The following is a 20905-nucleotide window of genomic DNA, read 5'->3' on the forward strand; positions in this document are numbered from 1 at the left end:
GCCCCCGGCCCCCCCACCCCGGTCCGGCCTCCCCAGCGCCCCGGCCTCCCCAGCGCCCCAGGCCCCGCCGCGCGCCCCCTCCCCCGGCCCAGCCTCCCCAGCGCCCCAGTCTCCCCAGCGCCCCGGCCTCCCCAGCGCCGCAGGCCCCGCCGCGCGCCCCACCCCCGGCCAGGCCTCCCCAGCGCTCCGGACCCCGCCGAGCGCCCCCACCCCCCCGCCCCAGGCCTGGCCTCCCCAGCGCCCCGGGCCCCGGTGGGGCGGGGCGGGGCGCGGAAGATGGCGGCGCGGCCGGGCCCGGGGCGGGCGCGAGGGGCGGCGGCGCGGCGCGCTCGGCTGGGCCGGCGCGGCTAGAGCGGCGCCTGGGCCCGGCCGCGCGGCCTCCTCCCGCCCGCGCCGCCGCCGCGCGCCCCGCCCCGCGCTCCCGCCCGCCCGCCCGCCCCTCCCCGGGCCCGGCCGTGCCCCGCGTCGCGCTCCCCCGGGATGGCCCGCGCGCCTCGGCGCTGCCTCGCGGAGCACACGGCGGAGCGGCGGCGGCCGCGCTCGGGGGGCGCGCGGCTGCGGCGGCGGCGGCGCGGCGCGTGAGGGGCCGCCTGGGGCCGAGCGGGCGCCGCCAACATGTCGGATACGAAGGTAAAAGTTGCCGTCCGGGTCCGGCCCATGAACCGGCGAGGTGAGCAGCTTTCCGCTCGTTTTTCTCTGTGGTCGGGCCGAGGGCGGGGGCAACTTTGGAAAGTGCGGGCCGCGGGGCCGGTGGGGGGGGGGGGTGCTCGGCGAGAGCGCGGCGGGGCCGGGGCGGAGGCGGCGCCGCACTGGCCGCGGAGCCCCCCCCCTCTCCCCCAACCTCCGGGGCGCGCGGCTCCCGGCTCCGGGCTCCCGGCTCGGCCGCCCCCCGGGAGAGCCCCGCGCCCTGGGGGCTGCAGGCGCGGATGCTCGGCTTGCGGCAGCGGCCCCCTTCCCCTCTTGCTTTCAGAACTGGAACTGAACACCAAGTGCGTGGTGGAGATGGAAGGGAATCAAACGGTCCTGCACCCTCCTCCTTCTAACACCAAACAGGGAGAAAGGTAAAGGGGAGCCGAGAGGGCGGGCAGGGGGGTCCCACCCGCAGTCTCCTACAAGTGGGAGCCCGGAAAATGGGATGGCTCTTCCGTATGGTTACGGGGACGGCTTCAAGTTTGTCGCACGCTCCTGTCTGAAGCTGTTACAAGTCCAAGTTCCTCTCCTCCCGCGGCACCCCGCCCCCCCCCCCCCTTGTCCCCTCCCGTCTAGCGTGGCTTCAGGCAGGGCACCCCGGGCCACCGCCGTCACCAGTCCGCTGCGTCCCCGGCCGGCTTCGCGGCAGCCGGACAGAGGGGGCCGGAGGGAACCCTACAGACGACCAGCCCCACATTTTACAGATAAGAAGACTGAGGCCTGAGGGGGCAAGCGACCATCCTAAGGGCTTGTTTTCGTGAAACCCAGTGCCCCTCGTTTTTCCCCTACCACTTCACAGTGTGCTTTATTTGGCAGAATTGCTTAGGGACTTTGTATGCAAAATGAAGGGGGGGGGGGCGCGTAATAAAGCCCAACAGTATTGTATGATGCAGGCTGAGGCGTGGACCATTTAAAGTCTATTATTTTGTTGGTGCTGGGTCTAGATAATGCCTGAATGTAATGCGCGAATTTTGATTTTCAAGGAAACAAAAGTAGTGCCCTGAGCTGCATAGACACTGGGGGGATGTTTAAAAAGGGGCTGCATTTACTAGATGGCAACATATTTGCATTTGAAAAGTGGTAACTCTTGGATCCTTATTAATTCTGCTCTATTCCACGCAGCAGTATGGGAAAATGCCTTAAAATAATTTGAATATTTGGCATTTTTCTGGTAAGCCCCTGAGAAGAAAACGGTTGGAATTCATTCAGCATCGCAGTGCAGTAGCTTGTAAAAATAGGAAAGATGAAAACTGTAAGTTTGACAGAATTAATTCCTCTGGGACATGAGTGTAAGTGTGTTTCTAAAAGTCACCTGTTGATCGACGCGCTAGAATTTAGTCATTTGTGCTCTTGGGAGGTTTGGCACTGAATAGAGACTGAAGTAGGATTTGTTATTTTATTGCTAAAGGAAGCAACTCTTAACCATAAGAAGTGCTCTACTGTTAGCTACTGTTTAATGAAATATATAATCATGTGGTGTTCAGGCACAGTTTTGCTAAATTTGGGGGAAGAAGGTGTCAGGAGGTGAGATTGGGAGTTCTTTGCATTTTGTGCTGAGGCTAGAAATTTTTATTCAGTTTTCAGACTACCTATAGCAGATTGTTATAGTGATAGTAAATTGCTAAGTTATACTTCAAATGTTTGTTAAATGCTTTCAGTAATGGATCTATCCTTGGATAATATTTTTGGATACATTGTAAATATTTATATTATTTTAGATACATTCGTAGTACTGTAGTTGTATATTTCATGGTGCTAATGAGCCAACTGAGTAAATTTAAATATTTACAGATTAAATTAGGTGCACACAGCATCAACATTTTTTCTAAAACTGGGTATTTTTATGTTGTCCCCCCTCTCCCCACCAAATTCTGCCGGGTCAGATTCTTCAAAGCAGCCGGGGAAACAGGTAGAACATTAATATTAGCTTCTATTATGTAGTTGTAGCTTCTGTTTCCTTTGCTGGTTTGGCACCTGCTCCTTGTCACTCTTAACCGTAGGGAGTGCTACTGTTAGCTACTGTTTAATGAAATGAGCTTTGTGATTCGTGGAGAGAAACATTTAATTCTGTGGAACTTGGATAAAAATGATAACTGTAGACCGTTGTTTAGAAATGCTCAATAACTAGTTGATCATTTTTAGGGCCACCACTGCAGTTACTAATCAGGGTCTTTTAAGTAAAGGTTTGTAGGATGATTTGGGAATTTATCCATCTGCTTGCTTATTGGAATAGCCCCTTCTCTGAAGCTGTAAGAATAGCATTGAAACATGGGAGTTCTCTTGTTTTGTCCTCCTGACAGATAGGATTCTTTGGTGGATGGACCCTTCTGTGGAATTCTGCCTGGGTACCGGTCATGCAGTTTGCAGAATACTTGAGTGGAGTCAACTCCACAGAGCCGCTTGTAGGTTAGGACTATTGTCTTTGCAAGGATGGTGACATCAAATGCATTTTGATTTTCATTATGCGGCTTGGTGTCCTATTTCTCCACCAGGTTTTCACTTAAAGCAACAGTGCATTTAAAAATAGAAATGATTCCTCCCTTGGGCTCTGGGTTGATTAATTACAACCATGCTTCATTTATGTTTGCAGTTCATTTCTATCATCTGTTTTGGGACAGAGCTCAGGGCAAGGTGGGAATATTATTTTTCTTACCTAGAAGTTCAAGTGTTTAAATAATATTGGCAGACCTATGTCAAAGTGAGAATTATTATTTTCCTGAAAATTGCAAGAAGTTGCAATGTATTAACCATGAGTAGAAAATTTAAATTAGTGGGTGAAAGTTTTCAGTCTTAACAAGTAAAACCAAGCAAGGGTGCTTTGATTTCCAGGGAAAGAAACAGGCTTAGCTTTCACAACTTTCCTCCTTTATGGAATCAAAGCCAAGACTACATGTTAAGGACCAAAAGATCATGGGGCTTCTGAGGTTAAAGATATTTGTGTTGAAATTGTAAGAAAATACACTACAGAGTTAATAGTTGACATATATAATATATATAATATATAATGCAATATCGGGTTAATAGTTGACACATATACTCATCACCTTTTTGAAATATTAAGACATATATGAACATGTTTCTTAAAATTCTATTGCATTTACCATTCAGGAGATATTTATGATGTTCAGATCATTTAGGTACCTTTCTCGGCACAGGGGATCCAAAGATCACTATGGGCCCACAATATTTTTGATATGTACCATATCATTTGGAAATTACCTATTTCCTCTTCTGTCTCCTTTTTGAGTTTGCAGGCTCCCTGAAGGCAGGTACCTTATCTTACTTCCCTTTGTGTCCCATGCCTCCAAATAGCACCTGGCACATAGCAGGCACTCAGCAAATGTCTGCACTGAGTTAGGTCGCCCAGTGTGATGGGGGTACTGAGGAAGGGCTGAGGAAGTGACCAAGGGTCCTGGCATCCTGCAGGGACAGATGATAGCATTTGTGTTGGCCTTGTGGTTGCTAAGAGTGTAGGTTCACATCTTCAAGATCAGGAGAAAGTCCTTTGTCAAAGAAAGCTTGAAAACACGCCTGCCACAGATTATTTCTGGCTGATTGTGTGTCTGTGCACGCAGCACATGAACTAGGATGCAGAAGGAAGGCAGTTCAGGAAGAGGAAGAGAATAAGAAGCCCTAATTGCCAAAACAGGTAATAGTTTAAAAATCAAAGTATCAAGAGACACATCGTGCAAACTCTTTCACCCTGCTATCTCCCGGGTTCTCACATCCCCTCATCTCTCCGAAACAATGTATATTTTTAGATACACATACACACACACACACACACACACACACACACGAATCTATTGTTTATGTATATTTCAACAAATATCTTTAAATACCCATATGTTAATACTCATTCTTTTTTTATGTCCAGTTTGGATGGGAGTGGTGGTTTTAAAAATACAGATGGGTAGCTTATGAACCTGATTTTATAACTTTTAGGAAGTGAAGCTTTATTATGAAGAGTATAATGGAACTTGTTTCTGTAGATGTTTTGATCTTATTTTATGTAAGTGAATTGTTGGGTAAGCATTCACAGCAATGTGCATGTATAACCCAGCTAGGTGGAAAGAAAAATGGGCTAAATTTAGGCTCTTAGTAAAAGAGCATCAAAGTTTTAGCTTCTTGACCGATTTTTCCATACTGCGGGATGTGTGGTGTAGCTTGTAAAGGGTATGCTTGGTCCATGGGAGAAAGCTATGTCTTAGTCAACTGTGTATATATTTTCTAGTTTATGTATTGTATGTTGTAGTTTTTTTTGTGTTGTTTTTTTTTTTTTTCCTCCAAGCTGGCTTTCCCTGCTATTCCAAAGGCTTCTAGGATGGCACCTTCTGCTCAAGTATCTTTGTAGATCAGAAATTTAGAAATTAGTGAAAGTCATATGAAATTTTAAAAAATAGATCACCTAAGGATCAGTAAAATTCCACATTATAAAATTATTTGGGTGACTTTGAATTCTCTTCTGTTTTCTGTGTTGTTATATTTCTCTTTAGCTCAAATATTATAGTCAATTGTAAGAAAGCAGAGCATTTAGATTTCATTAACTTAAGAGTGATCATTCTTCATGCATGACATTCGTGGTATTTTAAAGAGCATTATTATGGAATGTTTTCATTATCTGTCAGTGCTTTCCGTGTCTTTGTTTTAAAATAAAGGTAGATTGGAATTTCTTACTTCTAAGAAATAAGACTAAATGTAATTATAATGCAATGTAGATTAGTGTTTTTAAAATTATTTTATTCATAGTCCACAGTGAAAACTACATTTAACATCATGGACTGTGTTTGTGTGTATGCACGTGTATGAAGGTTCACAAAAATTTTACTATATGCAGTGTATCTGTTATTTTCTATCCCTCTCTGTTCTAATTCATTTTAGAAATGATGGTTGACTTGCTTAATAGATTTCATAACCCACTAATGGGTTACAAATTTATAATTTGAAAAACAGGTTTAGTGGGTAAGAGGCTGGGTTCTGAATACATATATGTATATATGTAATATGTGTATAAAATCTGTGCACTTTATGTATTTATTTAATCTCCACACACAACATGGGGCTCAAACTCAACCCTGAGATCAAAATTTACATGCTTTTCTGACTGAGCCAGCTAGGTGCCCCTAGTGTACATAATTTAAAGTGTAAAGTAGTTCTATAATTTATAAGGGCTGTGATAAAAAAAGAAGGAATCCTCTTCTTCATTTCTTTCCCCAGAGGCAACTACATAATAGCAATTTTAGCTTATTCTTTAGGAATTTCCCTCCATATTTCTGAATAACATACTGGTAGTGCTAGTTTCTTATGTGTGTTGTGTTCTCTTTCAATGCTCTATCCCCACCTCACCCCCAAATTCTTCCCATCCTCCATTTCCCCAGTATAGTCATATGGTAATTTTGATAATATGAATATTTAGTATTTACATTATTGATATGACTATATAATATAATTAGCTGTTTACAATTGAGCCATGTGCTCTTCTGTGGTTTCTTTTCCTGTCATACAAATTTTTTTTTCCCTGGAGTTAACAGTTGCTTTTCTTTTTTCTTTAATTTGCTTCTTTTTCTATGTACTTATCCTTAATTCAACATTTAAATCATTAAATTTTATCTGCTCCTTACCTAAATCTCCTTTCAGGAAATTCAAGGACATTCAAATACATTAAGTTCTCTCTTGATCTCATCTTTTTAGAGACATTTATCTCAAGCCTTCCAATATGCTCCTTTATGAATGGGTAGTCTTCTGTGCCTGACTTAGGTATCACCTGGGGTTGCCTGTCACATTATTCTGAGGATTCCTTTTATCTCTTTTCTGTGTGGAATCTCTTGTTTTTCTGTTTCCTTTTCCTTTCTTGGTTTACTGCCTTAATTTTGTAGAACATATTCTTTTTTGTTTTTAATGTTTATTTTTGAGAGAGAGAGTCAGAGCAGGAACAGGGGAGGGACAGTGAAAGAGGGAGACACAGAATTCAAAGCAGGCTCCAGGCTCTGAGCTGTCAGCACAGAGCCTGATGTGGGGCTCGAATTCAAGAACCAGGAGATCATGACCTGAGCCAAAGTCAGCGCTTAAGTGACTGAGCCATTCAGGAGCCCTGGCATGTTCTTTAGTGGCTTCCATAGAAAGGGCAAAGTTTTTTGAAACCATGAAAATGTCTAATCTACCCACTCATCTCATTGATAGTTTACGTGGGTATCAAATTCATTTTAGGGGCATCTGGAGCCTGCTTCAGGTTCAATGTCTCCCTCTCTTTCTGTCCTTCCACTGCTCCCATTCTGTCTCTCTCTCAAAAATAAACATTAAAATTTTTTTAAAAAAATATTCCATTTTAAAGGCATTGGTTGCTCTGTTGTCTTTTATCTTCCCATGTTTCTGTTGAAAAGTCCAAAGTTAGGTTTCTAATCCTTTAGATGTTACATAGATTTTCACTTTCTAGAATCTTGTAGAATATTCTTCTCTGTTTTTGAGAAATCACAATACGCCTTTTTGACCTGAGAAGTTGTGTCCTTGTTCTACCTTCTAAGAGATTTCTCCACTTTCTCTTTCAACCCTTATGTTTAATTTTTCTTTTATGCTATCATACTTTTAATTTCCAAGAACTCATTATTTGGCCTCTGCCTTTTTTTTTTTTTTAGTAGTAGCCTATTTTTGTTTCTTGGTATTTTCACTCCCTTTCTGAGGACATTAATGTTTCTGTATATAGTCTACTTTTGTCTTTTAAGTGTGTTGTTTTGTTTGTGTTGATCTCCGTCTTCTGTGTTAAGGACCTTTGCTCAGTTGGAGATGAATGCAGCTAGACTCTGGTTTCTGTGGGGCAAGGACTATATATGATTCATCTTTGTATTCTCAGTGCCTAGATTCAAGAATGCCCAACACACCAACACAAAGGATTTTGTAAGTTCTCTTCACTGCTTAAAAAAAAAAAAATTATTAAAACCTTCTATCCAACGCTTTTTCTGTTTAACTTCCAATAATGGAAATAAAAATAATGATTTCCTTTTTCTTAAGAGCATATGTAAACCCTGTAATTGAAGGTAGTAGTTGCCTTAGACGATGCTTAATTACCAGCATTCATGAAGATAATTAGTTGTAGCCGGTACAAAAAGCTGTAAAAAGTAGAAAAATCTTATTTTTGCATCACTACTGCAAAAATTTTAGTTGAGAGATTTTTTTTGGAGTCAGTTTTCATTTAAAAATATGTATGCTTATGGGGCTGGGAAAATTTTTCTAAATAGTACCAAACTGGCCAGTTTATCAGCCCAGTTAACTTGGCTTCTTCTGGTAAAATCTAGTTGGACATAAGTGGATAACTTGGATTGTTTCCAATTTTTAACAAAATTAAATATGCTTCTCACTCATATTTTTAAGAAATTTACAGGAACAGGTTTCTTGAAGACATCAAGGTTTCTCAGAGTTATTCAACTACAGTTACCTTTTCTCAAATTTTCCCTGGAGCTAGAGTAGAGAACGTGTTTATGCATTTAGAATTTAAAGGAGTTTGGAGAATATTACCAGCATAGGAAACAAAATAGCAGAGAAACCAACACAGAAACACTCAGAAAGATTACACCGTACCTTGACAACGTAAGAAATTCAGTTTAATAACAACGGAGCTGTCAATAAAGGAAGTAATGCTAAAATTTATATGAAAACATGTATTAAAACAATCAAGAGTTGATTTATGTGGGATTCAGGAGCTCTGCTTTCAAAGAAGGCCACTCTACAAAACATTTCTGGGACTTTATGTTTGCAAATGTAAGAAGAAAATGTGAGAAATTTCTCCTGGGTAATTAGTTTATTTGGTATTTTATCACCCAACAAATATGTGGAAACTAAAAGAAAAAATGTCAGGTTCTCACATCTTTCTAAAGTTTTATTTGTAAAAATACACAATCCTTCTATTTGAATGTAGAATGTAAGGTTAAAAGGAAGAGTAGAAAGAAGAAATCCTTGTGACTCTCAGGAAAGGACAACTTGTCTAAGCCTAATCATTTGCTTCAGTCCTGTCTTGATTGCGTGTTTCTATGAGATGAACAATTCAGTGAGTCACTGATAAAGTAGTAGAACTATTTTACAAAATTGTTCTTGCAATGGACTTTTCACATCAAAGCACAATTACATCTTTTTAGAAAGTTGCTTCCTTAGATACTCTAAAACGTTTTTCCATAGTTAACTTTATAAGAGGTATGGCAGAAAGAAAAAGGGATGGGAGTCATTGTCTGGCCAAGACTAACCAGTTATTCTTATTTTTCCTCTACCTTCATTTTGTCCTTGTCTGTGTAATACACAGATTTGCAATTTCAGTTTTCTGTTTTGCTTTTCTCTCATTTATATTTTTGTCATGCATGCAACGTAAGTTTCACAATTATAATTTTAATAATTGAATGGTTCGTTGAGTTTCATGTAATTTTTAACCATTTAAATGTTTTTGGGCCTAAAGATTGTTTCTCTTAATGATTATAAATAACCGAGAGCATCTTTATGAGACTTTTTAGAATTTTTGCTAACTGAAAGGCATTTCTTCTCATGCAAATTTGCTGACTTAAAAATACACCTTTGGAATTATATGACTACATGAACTATTCTCTTACATTATAATGGAATTAAAAGCTGATGATTTATAGATTTCAATATGAGATAGGTCATGGGAAAATGATTTTGTAGGGTCAGTAACAAAACCAGTCGTTCTTGACCTTGAGTGTGTGTGAGAGTCATTTGGAGAGCCCCCACCCCAAAAAAGTTCTGATTGAGTCAGTCTGGGATGTGGCTTAAGAATTTGCATTTCTAACAAATTTCTAGATGATGTTGATCTGTTAGCTCAGGACCGAGCTTTGAGAACTGGTCTAGATTAGCACTGTTCAATAAAATTTTCTGTGATGATGGAAATGTTCTATATATCTGCATCCAATATGGTAACCATTAGCCATATATGGTTACTGAGCTCTTGACATGTGTCTAGTGCAACCAAAGAACTGTATTTTAAATTTTACTTAATTTAATTTTAATTTAAATTTAAACAGCTACACGTGGTAGATGGCTACCGTATTGGACAGCCCAGGTCTAGACATGATTGCATGTTAGAAACACCTGAGGTGCTTTATTTAAAAAAAATTAAAACAAATTTTTTTACATTTATTTATTTTTTGAGAGAGAGAGAGAGAGAGAGAGACCGAGTATAAGTGCGGGAGGGGCAGAGAGAGAAGGAGACACAGAATCCGAAGCAGGCTCCAGGCTCTGAGCTGTCAGCACAGAGCCCGACGTGGGGCTTGAACCCACAAACCGTGAGATCACGACCTGATCTGAAGTCGGATGCTCAACCAACTGAGCCACCCAGGCGTCCCCCCCACCAATTTTTTTAATGTTTATTTACTTTTGAGAGACACAGAGATACAGAGAATGAGTGGGGGAGGGGCAGAGAGACAGGGAGACACAGAATCTAAAGCAGGCTCCAGGCTCTGAGCTGTCAGCAGAGAGCCTAATGCAGGGCTTGAACTCAGGAACTGAGAGATCATGACCTGAGTTGAAACCAAGAATCGGACACTTAATCAACTGAGCCACCCAGGTGTCCCCGAGGTGATTTAAAAATAGATGTCTGGGGGTCCCACAATGACTTCCATCCCTTTCTTTCTGGCTAAGCCGGGGTGCACCTTAGGCATTGGGATTTTTAAATGCTTTTCACATGTCCCAGTTCCGATTGTTGTTTAACAAGTTGCCCCAAAAGTTAGTGGTCTGAAACAACCATTTTCTTATGCCCATGGATTCTGTGGGTCAGGAATTCAGATAGAGCAAAGTAGGTATGACTTGTCTGTCGCACAAAGTCTGGGGCCTCATCCTTGAAAACTAGAAGTCTGAGGTGTAGACATTAGAAGGCTTGACCAGCTTGAATGTCTGAGGCGGTTAACTCACATGGTTGCCATTTGGTTCTCATGTGTGGCCAAGGTTGAAAATCACTGGTCCAGCTTAATAAACCAGGTTTTAAAGGCCAGTGTCACACCTTGTCCTTGGGTTTATTTTACCATTTCGATTGTGATCATGTACTCATAACCATTAACTTTCTGAAAAATAATGTAGGAAAGCCTCATAACTCAGGCTAACTATTTACCTTATTCCCATAATTTATGGAACTTTCATAGGGTTGTGGAAGTAAAGCCCCACAAAGCTAAATAAATTCTCTACCACTAAGGAAAGAAAAAAAGCCTCCTGCTCTCTAGCCAGGTGTGTGTCATAAAAATTTCTCCGCTTATTTGTTTTTACTTGAATTGCAGCAGTAGGAAAGGAAGTACCTCAATTATCTAGATGTAGAGAGAGCCCTTGCCTCTTGCCTGGCCCATCCCTGGATACTGACTTACTGGGAAGCATTGGTTCTTCAGCTTCTCCAGCGGCCTGTGGGCCACAGTTCCCTGTCGTGGACCCCTGTGACGATGGGGTCATCCCAGCCTCTGCTCCTGTTGTGTCCCAGAGCCTGGGGACCCGTTGTATGTGGAGGGGTCTGCACAGCGGGACAAGCTAGAAGCTGGGGTGCCGCTTGGTTCTGCCACTGACGTGATACGGATCCTTGAGCTGGCCATCGATCCTTTTCCGTATGACCTTCTGCATCTGTAAAGTTGAGGGCTAGACCAGATAAGCTGTAAAGTGTTTTCAGCCCTGAAATTCAGATTGCTCCGACCTGTGCTTACATGTACAGTTGCGTCCAACAGTGTCAGTAGGTAACGCTTATAGGAACTGAAGTGAGTTGTGTTGTAACTTGCTTCTCAGAGTGTCAGGAAAACTAGGGAGGACAGGGTCACTGTTCTCAACAGGCTGTTTGCCTGCAGTAGCTGATGCAAGAAGTGAAGGCGTCAAGTGAAACGAGACAGCCACTAGCTCTCGCTCTCCAAAGTCGTTATCAGCCAGCTGAGGAGCCTGGGTCCCTCACAGACCTTCTGCGTGCCTCCTACCTCGGCTAGGGCACCAGCTCCTGGATGCGCCCACAGGGGGTTGTAAGTCATCCGATTTGGACCTTTGGATTCGTTCTCATCTAGTACAGTTGTGCTTTTTTGGGAACCAGTGATTTTTAAGCTGTTCTCCCAGGCATGCAGCTGTTTTATGTAATAAGCATGTATGCATGGGGGTGGAGAGATGACATTTCCAGAGCTATTTGCCTAAAGTGTCCTTGGGTAGTTTTATTTCTGACGGTTCTGTTACAACCCTTCCAAACGTTGGTTGATGCTCTGTATTTCCTGTCCTCCATTGTGGGACCAGCTCTGGTTGGGGAGAGAGAGAGTGACAGAGAGAGTGTGTGTGTACACGTATGTCCCTTCTGGTTTGTGCTCTCTTACTCTTTCTTTTGAACGCAGAATGGAGTTACTGATTCCGAGCGGCTCTTCGGTGTCTGCTCTGTAGGTGTGATGAGCTTTGCTGCTGTTAGGAGCAGTGTGCGGAAAGCATCTGCCATTCCCTTGGGGGAAGAAGTTTGGAGTCTTGGAACAGGAAGGAAGCCTTGGAGGAAAGGGAAGCTTTACTCTCTGCTGTTAGCTCTTTGTGTCGTCTTGAGGAGACACTCCCTGGATTGTACATCCACCACCTAGGACCACAAATATTCCTTTGTCTCAAGCTGGGGGCCTGAGAGGAAAACCAGAAGGGGCAAACGGTGGGGAAATGTACAGACGTTGTATTACGAATACCAAGTAGATTTATCCCACATTTTGGAAGGCCACAAACAGTAAACCCACATGTAGTTTGTTGAACAGATTAACAGCTATTTATTTAAGTTTATTTATTTTGAGAGAGAGAGAGAGAGTGAGAGTGAGAGAGAGAGAGAGAGAGAGAGAGAGAATCCTAAGCAGGCTCCATGCTGTCAGCACAGAGCCCAATGCGGGGCTCAAACTCATGAACTGTGAGATCAAGAGTTAGATGTTTAACTGACTGAGCCACCCAGGCACCCCTAACAAACCTTTTGATAGACTTACCTTCAATGGATTAATAATCAAGTCTTCAGAATTGATGCTTTATATGCCCACTTATCTATTATCTCAGCTAAACAGAGAATGTTTAAAGATTTATGGCTGAACCTACAGTTCTAATTGCCCTTTTCAAAAATGGGTAACAAAGTGTTAGGGTTTTTTGTTTTGTTTTGTTATTTTGTTCTCTATCTTTACTTCTATTTATATACTTAATTAAAGTTTAGACTTCTCTATACAAATTGTAACAGTTACATTATTACATTGAGAAAGATCCTTAAAATTACTTGTTTCAAGGGTAATGTTTTGAGTAAGTAGGGAGGAGTGTGTTTGCCAAGCTTATCAAGATAATGGTGTTAAATCTGAGCAACTGTATCCGGTTTTAAACATCTGCTTTTTTGACCTGGAGTTACAGAACAAATAGGTAACATTAGCATGGCAACATAACTAAGTGTTTTTGAAGCCTTGAACTATTGCTGGGTTTGATAGAATAATATTTATCTCTTGAGGATGACAGCTTAGTCTGTGCTTTTATGATGAATTATGCAGTGGAAATAATTTTCCAAAATTGCTGGCCTACTGTACTCCTAAGGGACTTTTTTTTTTTTTTTTCTTTTTAAGTTCTCTAGCCAGGTTATTATTTAACTAGTTTTTTCCAGGAGTTAAAACTCTTTCCTTGCTCATTGGTTCCCAGACTTGAGAAGCAATTAAAAAACAAAAAACAAAAAACAAAAAACAATAGAAATAGGGGCGCCTGGTTGGCTCAGTCAGTAAAGCATGGGACTCTTGATCTCAGAGTCATGAGTTCAAGCCCCATGTTGGGCATAGAGCTTACTTAAAAAAAATAAAAATGAAAAAAAAAAAAACCAATAGAAATAAAACTTTGGATAAACAGTTTCCAACTTCTTTTAAATGTGCCAGGCGAGCACACAAAAACAAAAACACCAACTGCGTCTTGATACTTCATTTAATAAAATAAACTGCTTAACAACAGAAGGAAGGATATAATGAGAATTTAAACATTGAATAAGTTTAGCTTTGTAAAATAGCTTTGTAAAATACAGTTTAGCTTTGTAGAATAACCACATGGTTAATTCTCTCCTTTCCTGGGAATTGATGGGAGCATCACCACAGGTCACCCATAGACTGTGATGTGCAGTTGGATGTCCCTGGTGTCTGTGATATTTGGTAGTACATCAATCATTACAGTTGTCGGCATCTTGACTCCTTTGATCCTTCAGGCTAAAGCACATTCTATTATGGGGTGCCTGGGTGGCTCAGTCAGTTAAGCATCCAGCTTCAGCTCAGGTCATGATCTCTTGCTTCACCAGTTTGAGCCCTGCATCAGGCTCTGTGCTGATGGCTCAGAGCCTGGAGCCTGCTTCGGATTCTGTGTCTCCCTGTCTCTCTGCCCCTCCCTCCCACTCCCCCCCCCCTCTCAAAAATAAATAAAACCATTTTAAAAAGTAAAGCACATACTATCAATGTTAAAAGTTTTTTTTTCTTTTAAAAACTGAACAAAGCATCCTCTTATGTGTATAATTGAATATTTCTAATGGTACAGGGTTCATCTTTGCTTTTGTAGTTTGATATATTGAAATCAGTCGACCTATCTACAAAAAAGTTAACCTAAATGGAGTTTAAAATTTCTTAAGTATAGTAAGTTACCTTGTATCCAACCTGGAGCTTTTACTCTCCATGAAGGGAAATCTTTTATTCGCCTTCTGCAATGTTTCTGTGGCCGTTAGTTGGGTGTGAAGAACAAAGCATTGTGACAGAATGGTGTAGTGGTGTGAACTTTGGGGGCCACCTGCTTATGTTTGAGTCACTTATTGGCTGTGAAATGTTGGGCAAGTCCCTCAAACCTCAGTGCCTCGGTTTCCTCGTTTATAAAATGGAAATAATGAAAGTGCCAGACATGGTAGTGATTGTGGGGATTGGCATGGTACCTGCCACATAGCACATACTAAGTGCTGATAATTTATTATTTTTATTACTGTGGAACACTTAAAGCTCATTGACCTGGGTTTTCTTCCTAATACCGTTTCTTAGTCACTCCGAGTTTAATATACGAAGTTTTGTTTTGTTTTTGTTTTTTTTTTTACATCTAAAAAGAGCAATTAAAGTAGGAAACCTCACAATTCTTTTGAAGTATTATGAAATTTCTGATCACTTTTGATTGAAGTGTATACGTCAGAAAGACTCTTTTGTCTTTGCAATGACCGTGGACCTTCAGCCCTGAGTTCTAGTTACTGGGTGCTGGTCTTTGTTACCTTAGACATAGTACGTTCTCGGAAAGTGTGGGTTAGTATTTGATTATATTTCTATTAATAGGATATAATTAGTGGTTAGCAGGCTTTATTTAGTGTAGGGGGTTCTTGGATGGTTACTTCTACCTAGACAGAAATTGACTTCAGGGGCAATGGCTGTCTGAAGGTACTGATACATTGTGTTCAGTAATATTGGGTTTCTGTGCCTCTCTTTTTCTTCCTGAGGCGACTGATTTTATTATCCCAGTGCTCAGCCTGGTGACTCTTGTTCCAGTGGTTTATACAGGAGAGGTAGACTCAAAGCGTCTCTATTAAACATTCAAAATAGGGGCGCCTGGGTGGCTCAGTCGGTTGGGTGACCGACTCTGGCTCAGGTCATGATCTCGCGGTCTGTGAGTTCGAGCCCCGCATAGGGCTCTGTGCTGACAGCTCAGAGCCTGGAGCCTGTTTCAGATTCTGTGTCTCCCTCTCTCTCTCACCCTCCCCTGTTCATGCTCTGTCTCTCTCTGTCTCAAAAATAAATAAACGTAAAAAAAAAAAAATCAAAATAAAGAAGCTATTTTACTTACTTATCTGGTTCTCTGGCATCCATTAAGTGAATGCATTTTATCCTTGGACCTATTCACTTATTTATTTATTTATTTATTTACCATAATCTTTTTGGAAAATATCTCTTGACTATTTCCTAGAAACACACTACAGTAATTTTCCTTTGAATTTCCTGGTCATTTTCTTAAAATACTTTTTCAAAAAAAAATATGTATCTTGCAAACGTATATGCACATGCATTTGTGGTCAGTTTCTTTTAATAAGGGAATGATGCATGCTATCAGACATCTCGATCAGGGTATCCAGTTGTTGTGTGCAGAAATATAGAAGAACTAAAGAGGCACGTAACAGAAAAGTTCTGATGTGCTAAATACTTTGTACATTTACATGAACAAACACGAAGCGTGTGCTGCTTTTCTCTTTGTTCCTTGTGCACGTAAAACATCTGAGCCATCATTCATGGCTTCAGAAGTGGGGAGGAGTGCAGGGGAGTGTTTCTCTCTTGCCCTCATGGTGCCCTCAGAGTTCACCCTTGCCACCCCTTTGTTCCACCCCTGGAAGCAAAGAATAGGATGGGGCAGGGGAAGCTGGAGGAACAAGGAAGGGGCCAGGTATGGGCCTTGGGTGCCAGTTTGTTGATGGCCTTGACTTTTCAGCCTTTCCCAAGGCCATCTCTGTGATCTAGAGACAACAGGATGATTTGGGGAGCGCAAGGCCAGGCTACGTGTGTTTCATTCTGTAGCTGGAGTGTTTTATTTTTATTTTATTTATTTATTTTATATTTTATTTTACTTTTTAAAATTTTATTTATTTTTTTAAAATTTTTTTAAATTTTTTTTTTTTATTTATTTTTGAGACAGAGAGACACAGAGCATGAGTGGGGGAGGGGCAGAGAGAGAGAGGGAGACACAGAATCCGAAGCAGGCTCCAGGCTCTGAGCCGTCAGCACAGAGCCCGATGCAGGGCTCGAACTCACAGATTGTGAGATCATGACCTGTGCCGAAGTCGGACGCTTAACCGACTGAGCTACCCAGGCGCCCCTATTTATTTATTTTTTTATGTTAATTTATTTTTGAGAGAGAGAGACAGAGCACGAGCGGGGGAGGGGCAGAGAGAGAGGGAGACACAGAATCAGAAGCAGGTTCCAAGCGCTGAGCTGTCAGCACCGAGCCCGATGCAGGGCTCGAACCCACGAACTGTGAGATCATTACCTGTGTCGAAGTCAGATGCTCAACTGACAGAGCCACCCAGGTGCCCCTGCAGTTGGAATGTTTTAAAATATCTGAAGTATGTATGAGCTAAGCTTCAATTTTCAATTGAAAAGACAAAGCCTTTTACTTGATTAGTCAGCCTTGGTGATTAAACAGCCATTAAGCGCGTGTATCAGATCCTGTTAGGAAGTATCATTCTTGGCGTGACACTAAGTGCAGAGGAATGTTTTTATATGGGGATTCTGACAGAGGAGAGCTTATGCCCCTGTGAGAGTAAATAGATTTCAGATCAGTTACATGCTTGCAGACCTTTGCCTGCTTCTGTTGCCACATGTGTTTGTTTGTTTGTTTGAATTAACTTGAATGCAGTGTTTGGCTTAAATGTCTGCATCCTGGATAGCTCTGGCTGTGGGGGTTAGTGACAGGGATCTCCTCCCTAAGCCTCCCATGTGGTGAATTCTTTCTGGGGATGTTGGTGACCCTGGTGGGATTGCTGAGCAGAGATGGGTTATACTCATTTAAAAGCAGTGAATCCATTGTCCTGATCATTCTCAGGCTCCTCCATTCACGTGGCCCAAACCTGTTGCCCTGAATAAAGGGAACGATAAGTGTTGCAGAGGCCAGCTTGTTCACCTGTGTCTGCTGAAGACGCGCTGCTGTGGACAAGCAAGCCAACTGGTTCTTGATCTGCTTGAGAGCTGGAGGGGGAGGAGCAGTGTGGCGTTGGGTGGGGAGGGGCAGCGGGTACTGAAAACTCTCCTTAGAGTCTGAACACATGGGAACTTTATCAAACCAAAGCTGCCTCCTCCTGGCATCTCCTTTATGACACCGAGGCCCCCAGGTGGAATGAGCCTATTTGAGAATACTTTCGTTTCGCACAGTGTGTGTAGTGCAAGGTACCTGCTGGCTGGAGCCTTCGCTCGTCCTACCGGTGCTCTTGTGTCATTAGGATGGCTCAGGCAGCCCTTGTGAGAGGGAAGTGTAGTTGAGAGAGGCTGCCGTTTTAGGAACGGATGTGCGTTTCAGGGCCTGTAAATTGGGGGAAGTAATACATTTCTAGTTTTCTGAAAAGCTGTTTTTCACAAAAGCTCTTCAGGTGCTGTGGCTTCTTGCCTGCAGAATGTGGCCCTTAATACAGACTTCTGACTTTGCAGCAGGGTAATTACATCTGTGCACACAGCCACATGGACTAGAGTCCATCACATGGACTCATGAGTGTCCCTGCGTGAGCGTCGCTGGCAGGGGCAGGAGCCCTGGGTGCTGTTCTGGGTGCTGTTGTGTGGAGGCCAGTCCTCACGGGCCTAGCATCTCATACGTTCTGGCTGGGTTCGCAGACAGATGCAAACAGGGCTCTATGCTGCTTTGCACTGTCTCAGCAGATGGTCACTGGGGTGTGTCATCTTCAGAACTTAGAGGACTTGTTTTTCATTTTGGCCGGGCTTTAGCCGTAGCACTGGTCTGGAGTTTTGGGAGAGAGCTTGGCATTTTTTTAATGGACTATCCAGCCTCTTTCTCCATTGGCCATAGAGGAGCTCTGTGGATGGTGGAGAGGAGACAGGGCTCATATGGGAACCATATGGGGACCTCGGTCCAAGGACACCTCCCACTAGCCACCTCCACCCCAGAGGTCAACCGGTCTTCTCAGGAGGGTGGGCACAGCTGGACAGGCATAAGGGGGCCCAGGGAATTCTGGTCACACAGCTCGGGAACCATGGGTCTGTGAAGAGCTGTTCCAAGGCTTCCGGTCCTTCCTTCTCCGCTTGTTTCTAGAGTGTTTTACAGGTTGAAGTTACAGCTTACGGTGAACGTTCTGTTCATGTGTGACACACGTCCTTGCTTGTTTGTTTACTTCCGTAAAGCAGAATGATGGTCGTGAAGTGCCCTGTGTTCATTTACCGGAAGTTCATGATAGCTCTGTGAGTTCATCCGTGGAGCGCTGAGTAAATGTTCCCACATGCTCGAGTTGGAGATAGTCACCGGCTCCATGTTCCTGAAGAATTAGTGCAAATAGCTTATTGCCTCCTCTAGACGGCGAACTCGAGGGCAGAGCCCCTCGTCATGTCTCTTGTGTGTTCCTTCCCTGTTCCTTTCCCCCCAGCGGCGAGCACATGCCTTGTACAGACGAGGTGTCCTCTGGATGTTTAATGACTGGATACCATGAGAGATGTGGGGATATGCATTTTACAGGAAGAGCTGTGCCTTCGTACATGAATCTGTGGGCGGAATGTTTTTATTTCCTCCTCAGGCTGTGTCTGTCCCATCACTTGTGGTTCTCCTGCTTCTCGTCTGGGCCCCATGAGACCTTTAATTTCCGCGTTAGATTATTACATAATGATAGGGTCTGCACTGTTGTGTGGCTTTTTTGGAGAATGGCGGTACACATGTGGTTCCAGACCCATACAGCTCTGGCTGCCACTGCCTTGGGCTGACAAGCACAGGCCCTGGCTGCTAGCATGGCTCACAGGGAGATTGATCCAGCCAAGAAGCCACACAGACTTTGACAGAGTTCACATTGTTGCTGTTTTCTGCACACCACCTGCGTGGCAGCCGCAGCAGCGAGTTCTCTGAGGGTAACTGGTGGAAGGGGATCCTGTCCTAGGCGAAGTGATTTCTGTTTCATCTCGTGTAGCGCCCGAGCTGTTGTGTGCCATGTGGTCCCAGACTCGGGGAGACACCCACAGCAGCCTGACTCAGTTGGTATGGGGGTGAGTCAGATGATGAGACGAAACGTTTTACCTGTGGTTGTCATGGACACAGAAGGGGCCGGTACTGGAAGGTTGCCCGTGCACCTTCCTCCAGCCTCCCCTGGGGTCTGGGGCTAGTTAACTGGGGACAGGTCTGTGAGGGGCAGGGCTGCTGACTCGCTTGCTTTTCTCCTCCTGGTGGGCAAGGGCGCCTCTCATTCTCCGGTTGCTGAGGGGCACTTAGGTTGATGCTGCGTCTTCTGCTTGCGCTTATGGCGGTTGTCTTTTTTTTTTTTTTTTTTTCAATTTTGAAGCACTCATGTTAAACGGATGCTCCTAGGTAAGTCAGAAGCCCCTGGGTTCCGAGGGTTGTGGGCACTCTGTGGCACACACACGGTGTCCCAAAATGCACATTGGAATGGAAGTCACATGAGAACGGCATTTTGCAGGGATAGCATTGAATCTGTTCTTATTTATATGTTGAAGTAAGCCATTGCAGACTTTGTTAACTCTTTATTAAGAGTATGCAGACTTTGTTAAATAAGCACCTCATTAGCAAGTTCTTTTCCATCCATCTCCCAACAATTATGAAACACTGAGTCATAGTCCCATGGCTGGGCCTTGTTGGTTCAGAAATCAGTTCAGGAAGGCAGAGCAGCTGTCTCCAGCCGGATGAGAGCAGGAGAAAATGCACTGGGGGTCTTACCTGCAGGGAGTGATGGGGAAGGGGCTCTCTGGAAGTTGTTACCAATAGCAACAGCGGTCTGGTGGGGTCGTTCCTGACCGGAGATCACCAGGCGTCTCAGCTCCTGCAACGTGCAGTCCTCCAGAAAGGCCTTCGATAGTTTTCTCGGCCTTAGACAAGTTTGGTTTTCCAGTCTTTGAGTGTGAGATGGGCTCCTGCTAGCTTTCTTTCTTCATAGCACTTGTGAAGTAACAAAGTAACCAACAAAACAGTCCTACTTCTATATTTATAATCCGAGAGTCTGTGTGGCTATTTAGGAACCCACAGCGGACTTTTGCGTGGCTTAGGGTTTCTTCCTGCAGGGCCAATAAGAGGCATATATCCTTCTTTTTCTTTGGAAGTCTCCGGTAACCTTTTAATATGGATTTTTTTCCTAACGGGAAAAGTGGTACTCATTCACTGTTAAACAATGTAGAAAATACAGGATATTAGAGATCAAGTAACAATTGTGCTCATCACTCTATGAACATCATGATGCATTTCCCTCCTTTTTTAAAATTTACTTTTATCTTTTGGTGACAGAGCAAGAGTGTGTGAGTGCGCACAAGTGAGGGAGGGGCAGAGAGAGAGAGGGAGGGAGAGAAAGAACCTCAAGCAGGCGCCACTCCCTGACGTGGGGCTTGATCCCACGAACTCTGAGATCAGGACCTGAGCCGAAATCAAGTCAGACTCTCAACCGACTGAACCACGCAGGCGCCCCGCATTTCTGACTTTTTCTGTGCATGGTATTTCATACCACGGAGATGAAGAACTTATTTCTTAAGGTTATGAAAACACAGCAATCGCACACTGCCTCTAGGCTGTGCCACCATCTAAAAAT

At 43.5% G+C, this 20905-nt stretch overlaps 1 protein-coding gene across 11 annotated transcripts in view; it reads left to right on the top strand.

The window, feature by feature from the left end:
• The first annotated feature begins 442 nt into the window (after positions 1 to 442).
• The window catches only part of KIF13A (kinesin family member 13A), a 216539-nt gene continuing 196076 nt past the window's right edge, over positions 443 to 20905 (top strand). For 6 of the 11 annotated variants that reach the window (XM_045497285.1, XM_045497286.1, XM_045497288.1 and 3 more), the window contains exons 1-2: positions 444 to 670; positions 971 to 1061. In XM_045497285.1, the coding sequence (XP_045353241.1) occupies positions 616 to 670; positions 971 to 1061 (146 nt within the window). In that variant the 5' untranslated portion in view covers positions 444 to 615. Of the gene's footprint in view, positions 671 to 970; positions 1062 to 20905 lie in introns of those variants that run through there. The other 5 variants (XM_045497283.1, XM_045497284.1, XM_045497291.1 and 2 more) reach the window with 3 other exon arrangements.

Source organism: Leopardus geoffroyi, chromosome B2 (assembly GCF_018350155.1).
Source record: "Leopardus geoffroyi isolate Oge1 chromosome B2, O.geoffroyi_Oge1_pat1.0, whole genome shotgun sequence".
Classification (NCBI taxonomy): Eukaryota; Metazoa; Chordata; class Mammalia; order Carnivora; family Felidae; genus Leopardus; species Leopardus geoffroyi.